The sequence below is a fragment of the Podarcis raffonei genome, chromosome 7 (assembly GCF_027172205.1).
Source record: "Podarcis raffonei isolate rPodRaf1 chromosome 7, rPodRaf1.pri, whole genome shotgun sequence".
Classification (NCBI taxonomy): Eukaryota; Metazoa; Chordata; class Lepidosauria; order Squamata; family Lacertidae; genus Podarcis; species Podarcis raffonei.
In genome coordinates, this window is record NC_070608.1 from 67,859,332 (window position 1) to 67,872,558 (window position 13,227).

General features: G+C 44.3%; 2 protein-coding genes across 15 annotated transcripts in view; one reads left to right on the forward strand and one right to left on the reverse strand.

Annotated features, from left to right (window-relative positions):
* RELCH (RAB11 binding and LisH domain, coiled-coil and HEAT repeat containing) overlaps positions 1 to 11,512 on the reverse strand; it is a 67,294-nt gene extending 55,782 nt beyond the window's left edge. For 3 of the 7 annotated variants that reach the window (XM_053397064.1, XM_053397063.1, XM_053397061.1), the window contains exon 1: positions 10,904 to 11,511. In XM_053397064.1, coding sequence (XP_053253039.1) covers positions 10,904 to 11,414 — 511 coding nt within the window. In that variant the 5' untranslated portion in view covers positions 11,415 to 11,511. Of the gene's footprint in view, positions 1 to 10,903 lie in introns of all 7 variants that reach the window. The other 4 variants (XM_053397065.1, XM_053397066.1, XM_053397067.1 and 1 more) reach the window with 2 other exon arrangements.
* A 69-nt stretch (positions 11,513 to 11,581) lies between these two features.
* The window catches only part of PIGN (phosphatidylinositol glycan anchor biosynthesis class N), an 89,123-nt gene continuing 87,477 nt past the window's right edge, over positions 11,582 to 13,227 (forward strand). For 2 of the 8 annotated variants that reach the window (XR_008331574.1, XM_053397075.1), the window contains exon 1: positions 11,582 to 11,814. The gene's annotated coding sequence lies outside the window, so the exon portion shown is untranslated. Of the gene's footprint in view, positions 11,815 to 12,515; positions 12,788 to 13,227 lie in introns of those variants that run through there. The other 6 variants (XM_053397068.1, XM_053397072.1, XM_053397069.1 and 3 more) reach the window with 4 other exon arrangements.

Here is a 13,227-nt window from a genome sequence, read left to right on the forward strand (position 1 = left end):
GTTGTAAGCATAGTAACAATTCCACTGAAAAGAAGAGTTTATGCCGAATACCTATATATGACAGCTGAAAAGGTCTGGATATAAATCTAACAATAATAAGAGGAGTTTCCCCAATGATCAGGAAGAGGAAGAAGAATACAGCAAGAAAAAATATGGGGACAGGAATGTCTCAAATAGCAGCATGTTTCCTTTTAAGCTGCTTATACTACACCCATGTTTGAAACATACACAAATTCAGCGGTTAAAGAAAACACGCTAAGTGTAGAATTGCAACATAAGTTTGAAACCTATTTAAATGCGAAAAAGAAGAAAAGTCAATTCTGCACAGGAATTGTAACTCTAAACCAAGCCATGAAACAGGAGAAGGAACTGAGCTGTCTTACTACAGTAACACCTGCATAAAACTAGTTAGAAACAGTTTAACAGAACTGTAAAGAAATTAAAAAGGGCAGGGAAATAAATCTCTTTGCAGCACCGTATTGGCCCAAATATAAGCCACACCTGCAAATAAGCCGCACCTTTAAAATTCAAGGGGGGAAAAAAAGACAATACCTGAATATAAGACACTACCTTAAAATTCTGCAGGCACTCACACCCATAAATGGCAAACGTAGAAGAAAATCCTATGGGTACCATTCTCCCGCGCTCCTGGGCTGCTTCCTGTGGGGTAGCCACGCTGCTTTGCTGGCGGCCTTCCCCCTGCTTTATTGCTGCACCCCCACTGGCCCTCATGGTGGCATCCTGGGAGGCGGGGGCTGCTCTCCATTCCAGCATTGGAAGGCAAGGCAGGAACGCGGAGCTAGGGCAGTTGTTTCAGCAGCGATATCGTAAGGTTGCAAATATAAGCTGCACTATAACTTCACGGTCAGAATTCGGGGGGAAAAGTGTGGCTTATATTCTGGCTAATACGGTAAGTGTGTTTTATACTATAATGTCTGAAACACTGTTTTATACTATGCAGTTAGCATGTTTCACACTAAGGTTTGTCTAGCTCAGTGTTTCTCAAACTTGGGTCCCCAATTCCCATCATCTCTGACCACTGGTCCTGCTAGCTAGGGATGATGGGAGTTTAAGTCCAACAACAGCTGGGGATCCAAGTCTGAGAAACACTAGACTCTAACTAAATGAGAAACTTAAAATTAAATGATTACATGGCTGACTTCAAGGAGATCCGCTTCTTTTACTTCACTGAGCACAGAGTAGATGCAAAATATCAACTTCCTTTCTTTAGTAATATTTTACTAAGAACTATTTATGCATTACTCTGGGAGTGGGAGAACTGGAGTACTTTATCAGGAAACTGGAAAAGAATCATAAACTGAGGGACAGACAAAACACATTATAGTAATAGGGTCAAACCTTGGATTCCAACGCCCTGCAAGTCAAACGTTTTGGCTCCTGAACGCTGCAAAACCGGAAGTGAGTGTTTCGGTCTGTGAACGTTCTTTGGAACCCAAACGTCTGATGGGGCTTCCGGGGCTTCCAATTGGCTACAGGAGCTTCCTGCAGCCAATCAGAAGTTGCGCTTTGGTTTCCAAACGTTTTAGAAGTCGAACGGAATTCCGGAACAGATTCCATTAGACTTCCAAGGTATGACTGCACTATTTCAGGGAGTGGGGGAGTATTATAGCTGTAATCATATACACTTACTTAGGAGTAAATGCCCCTGAAGTTAATGGGATGTGCCCATTGTAAATGCAAGAGCTGTATAGTCTTATAATTGTTAAGTAATCACACAGGTCTTAATACAGAACTAAATTTTAAAAATTAAAGATTTTTTTAAAGATATCATTATTCTGGTGCTATCAACAGGATGCACTGAAATCACAAAATTGCTCTCCATCTAAATTGCCAGTTTACTCTTCTGCTCCATCTCTATTTCCTGTAATAATCTGTACTAAGTTGTTCTTTCTGCACCTTGGCCTGGCTGTAGCTTGTTTCTTAAGTCAGCCTCTTGAACAGTTTCTGCCAAGCACAGAAACTCTCCAAACTTCCATATTCCTGGTCAACAGGTAGAACAAGTTTTTTTGAAATTACTTCACAAAACTCCACACCTATACTCTACACTGACTTGCTGCTATTATTCATGCCAGAGGTAACCGCTTAAAATCCGAGAAAAATAAACATGTTGATCAGTTGAGGAAAATCATGTGAAGTAAAAGGCACTAAGGAGATTTGGTAATTTTAATGAAATGAAAATAAGCAACTTTTCAAGAGTTTCCAAGAATGCGAACAAAACTGGCAGTAGAATTTATTTTCACAACACTTTGTTTGAAAACTTACAAGCTATCTTTATCACGTAGGGACTCCATTTGATGTTGATATAGTTGAAACAGATGTTAACATGCATTCAGTTTGCAAGATGTTTGATTACTGCAGTAGACACAAGTCTTCTGTCAGCACACAGGTGCAAAGTGCTTTTATTTTAAGACTGTGGTGGGGTACCTTTTTGTGCTGGGTCTGTATTCCTTTGGGAGTGGGAAATCTCACAGGGACCACATACGAGAGGTAGATGGAGTCAGAGCTAGCAGTGGGCTATCCATCTTCTTTCAGTCACCTCGTCTTTCCTGAAGATCTGTCATGCAGCAAAATGTTCCATTCTTTCAAAATGGCTTATGTTCTCTATGTTTCATTGCGGCACACAGGAGATTTTTGAGGTCATGGGTCTGGCAGTGCATGGAGAAGGCAAAAATCTCCCAAACTGCCTATTCAAAATCACTCTTTGTTGTTGTTTAGTCGTTTAGTCGTGTCCGACTCTTTGTGACCCCATGGACCAGAGCACGCCAGGCACTTCTGTCCTCCACTGCCTCCCGCAGTTTGACCAAACTCATGCTGGTAGCTTCAAGAACACCATCCAACCATCTCATCCTCTGTCGTCCCCTTCTCCTTGTGCCCTCCATCTTTCCCAACATCAGGGTCTTTTCCAGGGAGTCTTCTCTTCTCATGAGGTGGCCAAAGTATTGGAGCCTCAGCTTCACGATCTTCGGCGATCAGCCTTCTTTATGGTCCAGCTCTCACTTCCATACACTACTACTGGGAAAACCATAGCTTTAACCATATGGACCTTTGTTGGCAAGGTGATGTCTCTGCTTTTTAAGATGCTGTCTAGGTTTGTCATTGCTTTTCTCCCAAGAAGCAGGTGTCTTTTAATTTCGTGACTGCTGTCACCATCTGCAGTGATCATGGTGCCCAAGAAAGTAAAATCTCTCACTGCCTCCATTTCTTCCCCTTCTATTTGCCAGGAGGTGATGGGACCAGTGGCCATGATCTTCGTTTTTTTGATGTTGAGCTTCAGACCATATTTTGCGCTCTCCTCTTTCACCCTCAATAAAAGGTTCTTTAATTCCTCCTCACTTTCTGCCATCAAGGTTGTGTCATCTGCATATCTGAGGTTGTTGATATTTCTTCCGGCAATCTTAATTCCGGAAGAACTTGCCATAGTTTGCCGTGGTCGACACAGTCAATGGCTTTTGCATAGTCAATGAAGCAGAAGTAGATGTCTTTCTGGAACTCTCTAGCTTTCTCCATAATCCAGCGCATGTTTGCAATTTGGTCTCTGGTTCCTCTGCCTCTTCTAAATCCAGCTTGCACTTCTGGGAGTTCTCGGTCCACATATGCATGTGTGAGTTCTCGGTCACTCTTACATATGCATAAATATAGTATAGGGGGAAAAGGTACTATCAGCATGAACAGGAGCTTTCTTGGCTGCTGCTGCTGCTAATTTCTGCATGAGCATGACTAAGGACAAGAGGCTGTTGGTCAGCAGTTCTCCACCCTTGATTTAATAATTTGCAACTAAGGGAATATAAATAGCAGATATCTTCTGAAATATGCTGCAATTTATAGACTTGTAAACAAGTCTGTCTGTGAATGCTCTCTTCCGCTTATCAGGAGGGAGTGACCATGAAACAAGCAGCTGTGGAGAAACATCAGGGGAGTGCAAAAGACTAAAATGACTGCTGCCGATCTGTGTGTATCTTCTAGTAGGTGTACACATTTATGAAGAGCATGTGTGTAGGGGCTGAATTTGATGTGTACTGCCAGCCTATATACCGTATGTTCACACACACACACACACACACACACACACCATCAGGAGGCAGCATTCAAAGTGAAGCGCTGCATTTTGCTTAGATAAAAATAGTGCAACACTATCGTGGTTGCCAACCTTGGCCTACAACCATTGTGAGCAAGGAGTTGACAAGTTAAGCAGGCCCAAGCATTTGCCTTTTTATTCTTTTATTCTTTTATTGATTTATCATAAACATATGGACCAAGCATTTGCCACTCAGCTTATTACTACACTGCAAGCGATTGCTGGGACAACTGCTACTTGCCCCAGACAAATACGCTGCTTTAGCTGTGGCTTCAGCTGAGCAAATCACTTGGCAGAAAAATCAATAATGCCAGTGTTAAGATTGGGTTGCAAGAAAAAAAGTGACTTTCCTAGTTATTAAATTGGTAAGCATGCGCTGAGACTCAAGTTCTACATCTCTTCCTCCTCCGGTCCTTCTGTAATTCTGCATAAAATGCCATTATGGGTTTGTGGACCAACTACTGAACTTTAGTGAAGAGATACTGCATTCTAATTATTCAGCACCCAATTTTATTAAAAATTATCAATCAAATATTTGATCCTCCATCAGACAATGCCTAAGTGAACTTAAAGTATTTTCAGAAGAAACCTAAGCTTCTTGGAATGTTTTATACTGGACTTGGTGCACTGAATCGGTTTGGAAAGCGTGTTTTTTTTTTGTGGTGGGACGGACCCAGAAAGTTTTATTAGACTAATTTTGGTTTATTGTAATCAAAGTTCTAGTCAATCATAGAGTTATGACCCTTTTTTGATGCTGCAATGAAAATGAAAATGAAATGCAAAATGATTAGCTGGCTGTATAATATGATGAACAAAAAGTAATAATTAAAACATTCAATCCTATTTAGGTGTGATGACTATGTAATAATCTAATGTCCTTCTTGAAGTACTAAGCTGGAATGTTTTTAAATAAAGCCTTGTTTCTCAAGATGAAAACATAATTCTACAGTAACAGCAGATTATCATGTGCTTTCCAATGCAAACTTTTTTCAGTGGTTAATTATTCAACAACAGACTTGATTTCCCTTGCTAGAGTCAATACTTCCACTTCTCTGGTTCTGTTTTAAGCTACTGTGCATATGAGGAGTAATTATATTTCCTTATTGCATGCTGGGAGTTGTTATCTGAGGCATGTCTGAGGAATATGAAGTAGTTAAGCCCATCATTTCCCAAACTATAAATGTTCTGAAGTCCTTGAAGAAACTCAAGCCCTAGAATTGTTACAGTGCCTTTAACTCTGTTAAGCCTGGAATATAACTTTGGAGCCCTTCAGCTGTAATTGTCAGGATTAGAACAAGGGGAGGGGGGCAGAAAAGTGTCCGCCTGCCCGCCTTGGGGGTTTAATAAATGAGGCTGGATTGCTGTGAACAAGAAATGGGGAGGGATAAAGAGACAACTCCTCACTTTTGTAAACACTTGTATTTCAGTAGCTCAAAGGAAGCAAGTGCTTAGTTTACTTTTCATGTTAGAATTAGAATGAGTGCAATTTTGATTAGTAATATCTGAAAGGTTATGCCCTAATCAAAATATGGAATACAAGAAGTTTCTTCCACATACATTCTTCTTAGATAGTCTTTAGCTCTGGTCAAGTACACCTGAATTACAGACCAACACGGTAAATGCTGTAGAAGCATTTACACAAGTACATCATTCTGCTGCTAGCTGTCCTGGGACAGAGTCAAAGCGGACAGTAGCATACTAGAAGAAAATTGTCTAAAAGAAACAGAAAAGGGAACGTATGCTACTCATTAAATGACACAAACACAATACATCTGAAATCTTACAAATATTTACTAACCATTACAACCCAACTTTACAGCATTGTAAACTACTATATACTATTCATGCCTGCAGAGTATGAGTTACAGAAATGTGACAAATGCTGGCCTTAATGAGAATGGACTTTTAATAATTATAAGCTAGAATAACCTACAAAAACACAGTAGCCACTCAACAAAAACAGCACTTTTTCTGAATATAGTCTTGTTTTCCACTATTACCACCTCGTTTCCATTCCTCATGAATAGTGCATAACTCCCAGATCTCCAGATAGAACAATGCTCAACCATATACTCTCCAAGGAAGCAATTGTGGGGGCAGAGAGGGCTGAATTGAGAGATCCTGAAATCCGGGTTTCCTCCATGTCAAAAACCAATGCCTAGAGAAAGAGGCAGTAGAAGTGTGTTGCTGGCTTTGCCTGCTCTGTTCAATGTCTTGCATGTCTACACTGCCTGGACAGCCATGTGTTTCCATGGATTTACATATAACAAAATCTTAAACAAAAGCAGCTACTACCTCACTCCTTAAACACACTTGGGACCTGGAATCATCTATAATCATAGAATTGAAGAGTTGGAAGGGATTCCAAGGGTCATCTAGTCCACCCCCCCCGCAATGCAGGGATCTCAACTAAAGCATCCATGACAAATGGCCATCCAAACTCTGCTTAAAAACCTCCAAGGAAAGAGAGTCAACAACCTCTTGAAGGACCTGTTCCACTCTTGAACTGTCAGAAAGTTATCCCTCATGTTTAGTCAGAATCTCCTTCCTTGTAACCTGAAGCCATTGGTTTGGGTCCTACCATCTTCCATATGACAGCCCATGAGATAACAGAAGATGGCTATCAGATCTCTCAGTCTCCTCTTTTTCCAGGCTAAACATACCCAGCTCCTTCAACCATTCCTCATAAGGCTTGGTTTCCAGATCCTTAATCATCTTGATTGCCCATCTCTCTACTTGTTCCAGCTTGTCAATACCACATAGGGGTTCTGGCCTTTGTTAGGCTTTCACTATGCCAGGGGTGACGAACCTGTGGGCCAAATGCAATCCTGCAGGCCTCTCAATCTGACCTTCAGGACTCTCTCCAGGTCACACCCTTCACCAGCCCTGCACCAAGCTCTCCTTGAATGCTTTTACCTGGCTTGGAATATGTCCTTGAACTGTGATAATGCCTCTTGCTTGCCTGGATGGAAAGATATGTGCATGGGTGTGAGTGTAGAAACTTCTGGCTTTTGAGGGACTGGAATGTAGCCAACAGTACAAAAGTAAAGAGCTACACCCATCATTCCATCCACGACTGACATGAGGCCCCCAGAAAGTTGCCCATGAGGCAATGTGGCCCTTGGGCTGAAAAAAGTATTCAATCCCTGTGCTAGACATAGATCCATGTCAACGCTGAGAAACCCAGAGGTGTGCTCAGGGCTATGGAAAACATCAGGGGCACAATCCTGTTGTCCCTTCTCCATGCACAGAATCTACACATGGAAAACCACAAGGCATTCTTAGCTGTGACAAAAAAGAGCATTCTTCCTCCTTCCTTCCTCCTGATTGCATGTGCAATGAAAATGTAAAACTTCCAGGCTCAGTCCAGAACAAACTGCAGTTCCCATGTTCCGATTTAACAGGAAACTGAGATTTCTTCAGAACTGGGAAGTGTTACTTCTCACCCTCACATGTGGAGGGAAGGGAGAGAGTGGTGTGATTCCACCTTCTGAAGTTAGTGCCAAAGCAATAAATGAAAAATTCACCCCTACTGGCATCCTTCCTATTTCAAAAGGAGCTTATAGTATAATTGAACATTTTTATAGGGTAAAATACCAAACAACATTTCTCCTTGGCTAAACCAAGAATGCCACCATAAATTCAAAAAGATCCTGCTGCAAACACTGAATAAAACAACATCTCAGAAAATGTGACAGAGGTACCATATCTATTCTTCATTAATATGGTCTCAACCAAAACAATAATTTATGTTAATAAAGCTATCAAACGATGAGAATAACTGTACTTTCAGATCAGTATCACACCTGTATTTATGCCAACATGGTGCTAAAGACTGAATGCAAAATAGCATTCAGTATAATTAGATATGAGGCTAGCTGCATTTGCAGCTCCTTGAGCCGTTTCCTAACCCCATAATGTATCAAATAATAGACTCTGTCATTTGTGTCATACCACACTAATACTAGTGCAAAAATATATTGGTACTGCTACTAAGCATGGTTAACACCTCTAAATACTATGGGGAAAACAGGAGTTATGTAACATAAGTAGCTTCAAGGACCATATGTTTCCATACTTGCTTTAGGAACAGGTATTTTAAGACAGAGTTTGCGTCCATTCCACCTATACAATTCTAAAAATTGATTCTTATAATTTGCTAGTGAACACATGTGTTAAGATCTGTTCATGGGAGTAAGTCTAACTTCTGAGAAGCATAACATGGAGGCAGAGAACAGACACACAAATATAGCTTAACTTTTGTGACCCAGAAGATTTCAAGTTGCAATTTTCCAGTTTACAGAAGGAAGCAACGCTCCCACCTGAGTTAGTTGATCATGAGAATGGAATAGTCACATGAACAGTGTTTCTGCAGACATCTGACCCCAGCATTTCATCAGAACTGACTAGGAGTTGTTCCTTCTTACTTCCAAGAATACAGATTAAGAGTCATAGCTGGAAAGAATAAAAATTGTTCCATATATTAATATTTTCCCAATGTACCTACACTTGTCTTCCAAGCATCTGATAATGCTTGTTGAAATGCCAATGTGGATAGTTCTGTAACTCAGGAAGTTCTGAGATGTACCTGGGAAGTTCTATCACTCCAATGTGTCTTATGATTAACCCAAGTTATTTCCATTTTATCCAGAACACAACATAATCCTATTGACCCTATAGATAAAACTAATACAATGGCACATCCAACAGCTTCTGTATCTATATCCTGGTAATGGTAGAAACATTTCAATCAAATTTGAGTTTCTGCAGATACTTGTGCATACCCGAATGCTCACTGTACCTTTCCAACAAAATACATTTCCACAGAAATATCCATTTCCCAATTCAATGCCTCAGCGTCAGCCATGCCTCCATCATTAAACAAGACACTAACACTTATGGCAAATTATGTCAATAGCCACTTCTAGTACTTAAGGTACTGTTTCATGGGTGCAATGAAACAACATCATGCCAGTTATTTAAAGGAACTAAACACAAAGCAAGTAATATGAACACAGTGTTTTCTATTTGGCCAACTACTATTGTGATATAAAGAGCAACATCCAATGATGACTGCCCACTTGCACAATGGAAATCCACTTCACAATGAGACTTCTAGTTTAGCCTTCTTCCCTGCTCCAGCACCTTGAATGCTCCCAATGTCTGCTCTGGAACGTTCCTCAGCCCTCCAAAGCAAATTCTGGAAGCACATGAAGGCTGTAGGAGGAAGGGGAGGAAGAAGAGGCCCCATTGGAAGAGCAGGAGCCTGGATCTAACCCAATGTTAACTGGTTATGATTCCTTGGGTTTTCCTGATAACCCTGGCTTGGTGATTCAGCACCAAACTGCAAGTGACAGGGGAGTCAGTTTTCACTTTTATAAGGTAGAAAGTGATTCAGAAGAACCCGACCCGACCCAATATCTAGCCTTTCAAAAAGAAAGCAAAACCCACACAGATCAGGAATAGTCATGGCTATTCTTGTCACCTCTGCAGATGTGTGAATAATCAGCATGTACATCCAATTCTATACTGTTAAAAACAGATGCTATAAGAAGATGGCAACGACTACAATAATCTAGCATCATTAATGTTTAGAAGCAATAGCCTCTGACCCAGCAACCCTGTCAAAGTAATATACCTACATGAAGGCTGATGACCTGCAACCCAACCTATATTTCCTCAGAAGTAATTTCCATTGAGTTAAATGGGACTTATACCCAGGTAAGTATGCATAGGGTTCCAGTCTTAATAGTACTATCACACAACCCATCTTCCCACTAAGGCAAGTTCTTCCTCTATAGCAAGATCTATTGGGATGTGAGGGTTAGGCTCCTGCAGAGCTCTGGCTGAGCTGGGAGGTAGTTATACTCTCTTAACTACTTACTCCTTGGACTTAGCCAGGGAATATCATCTCTCTCATCCCAGGAGAGCTGGGACCTAGCTGGCTGAGCAGAGCTCAGAGGCTCTTAAACTGGGGTAAGCCCTGACAAAGCAGTATGGCAGAGGCAGGACCACAGAGGATGGATCCTCAGCTCAGTCATGTGACTTGGCAAGCTGGCATTAAGTTAAGGCATCAAAAAGGGTGGTGCATCTGAAGCACTACTTTAAAAGTTTGTTTTCTCTCTACCAGGCTTAGGTGGGCTCCGCTAGCAGTAGCCCCACTGCTGAACTGAGTAGCTCATTCATACCAGCTCCTTGTTTACAGGACAGCTCCCTAAGTGTGGCCAGGGTTTTTTAAAAGTATTTTTTAGCAGGAACATGAGGAAACTGAGTTCCCTTACCTTTAAAAATTTTAATAATTTTTTTGGAGTCTTTTTTTTGGGGGGGGGCTGGAATGGACATACACCCAATGCCTGAGCCAAATATCCACCTATATCTGTAATAAAGTTGTAGCCAATTCTAATCCTGGTCATTGTCTGCTTGAGTTGGGTGTGTGGGCCCTGCAAAAAACTTCATGGTGAGTTCCCCACCCCCCTTTTCCCTAGGAAAAAAAGCACTGATGCTGAACTATATGATGGTGCTAACTTAATGACCTAATTTAAGCAGGGCATTAGGGGGTTGGGTGCAGCGGAGTGAGCCCAACTCGGGCATTATCTTACACGTGCCAAACCCACCGCTTGCTTTCAAAAACCCCGCCCGCCTCACCTCCTTCCCTGCCACAACTGACAGGTGCTCATCGGAGGCAAAAAAAGGAGGAGTGCATCGAAACCAAAACAACTCGCCAAGGTCAACCAAGGACCGAGTCGGCGGAACTGAGCTACATTTTATTTTATTATTTTATTTGTTTCCCTCCACAAACAAACTTACGGAGCTGTCCTGCTGCGCCGGGCTCCTTCCCTACTCCGGCCCCCGCCAGTAGCCCCGGGGCCGCCGAGGCCGGCGGGGTGGGCGCCGTCGTCGTCGCCCCCCCTGCGCAGCCTCCTCCCTGGCGCTCGAAGTTGCCCGGGTTGGAGAAGTAATCCCTCAGGCGGGGCAGCTCCCGGCCGCTCTCCAGCAGCTCCGCGTGCAGCTCCAGCGCCGTCAGCACGAACTGGTCGCGCAGCAGCTGAGCCGCCAGGGCGTCCACGGGGACCCGAGGCGGCTCCTCGGCCTGCAGGGAGGAGGGAGGCGGCAAGGGCAGATGCTGATGCTGCTGTTGCTGAAGGGGCGGCGGCGGCGAAGAGCAGGCCGACGAAGGCAGCGGGAGCGGAGCGGCCGTTCCGCCGCCGGGGTCGCTGCTGCTGCTGCCTCCGCCACCGCCGGGCCGGGCCTCGTCGGGGTCCGACTCCTCGGAGTCGCTGAGGAAAGGGTTCACCCCAGCAGCCCCCGCCGCCGCCATCTTGGGAGCAGGGGAGGCGCCCCAAGCAGCGCTCCCCCCTCCCCCGAAAGAGCCCCGTTACCACAGCAGCCGACGGCGCCCACCAACCGCCCGCCTCCTCCTCCTCCTCCCTCCTCAGAGCTCACAGCTTCTTCCTGGTCTCGCCTCTCGCGAGAGTTGCCGCCCGGATGCTTCCGGTCTCCGGCGTCCTCGCGGAGCGGTACAGACTTTCGAAAGTACCAGAGGGGGCGGCTCATCTTGTTTTCTGGGCATACGAGAGGTTTCGTTTGGTCGGCGTGGGCGCTGTTCCCCTTTTCTTCCTCGTGGGGAGAAATCGGCAGCTGCTTGAAAACAACCACGAGCCCACAGAGGAAAAAAAAGCAAGGCTTTAGGGTTGCTCAGAAAAAGAAGAGGAAAAAAGGTAGAAGCAAATACATATTCATATCATATCTGTTTTAACTCGCTTGCCTATGAAGAAGGCCCGCTGGACTACCTGACATGAGATTGCATCCTGCGTCTTATTTCAGGCGGTAGATACCCTTTTTTCTCAAAACAATGCAAAACCCCCCCAAAAAACAAAAAACCGAGGATGCAGAGACCATGTTTGTTCCCCTTGTGTTGCATCGGTGTGACGGTGGTGGCCGGGATGCATTGTAGTCCATTATTATTATTATTCCTACATTGTAGGTCGGGCAGGTGAATGCTGCTTTTTTTTTTTTACAGCCCTGAAATGTCAGGACTGTGCTGAAGCGGAGACTGAGAGGGGTAAAGAAACAAAAACTCCAGAGTGTTTGTATTTAAATAAATGCAAGCTTTGGCTTGAGGTTTGAATCTCGGAAGGAATTTAATATTCAGCGGGGGGAAAGGGAATGTGGCGGTTTAATTAGAATTACTTTTGCAGCCATCACCACAAGCGCCGGTGTGTTTTATCCCTTCCTGGCCGAAATCCAGTGCAGAAATTGATCAGGTGCATATGAAGCCTTTTGGTTTCCGATCTGACAGTTGCACCAAACTGGGTTGTGGTCAACTTCAAACCCACCCCATAGTTATGGGAGCAAACAATAGTTTGGTTGCAAACTACTCTTTCTCCCAAAGTGCAAAACGGCTATTTCAAAAAACCGAGCACGAGGTTTGTGAGAGTCGACGTGCGTTATACTCTTCACGTTTCTCTCTCTGGAGGCACAGGGGGTGAGCAGGAGGGTGCACACCTGTCCCATTGGGCTCCACCTGTGCATCGTGGACATGCAAGATGCATGATTGACGGGGGAGGACACTTTTTCCCTCTTCCTCCTCCTCGCTCCCTTTCACCGGGGATCTCGCGATGCCTTTCCCGAGGCCCTTTGACGCGCGCCGGGATGCCTGGTAAGGGTGCAGAAGCGCCGGCTTCCGAACGTGTGAGTAGTGGAGGAGGTCGCGTGTCTGCGCGCGAGACCCCGCGCCCCACCCCACTCGCAGGCGACCACGCTTTGGCTGGGGGTCGGATGTAAATGGGGCTTGTTCTCCTCGTTTCCGCATCTCCCCACCCAGGAAACCCACTGATTCCTCAGACTCCCCCCTGACATCTCATGAAAGGCTGTTTGCCAGATGTTGCTGATGGGGGATGACGCCTCTTGCCAAACGAAGGATCGGGGCAGGGTCCTCTCTCCCATCACTGCCTGCTGTTGGGGGCTGGGGGATTGGGATCCTTTATCCCCTCTGAGAAAAACTGGTTCTCATCTGTAGCCTTTCTGGAATGTGTTTTGTGCTTGGTTCCCTACTCGCCCACCCTCTTCCACCTTCGCCTCTGTCTTCTTGGAGCCCATGAATACTTTATCTCCTTTCTCGGGACCTCCAC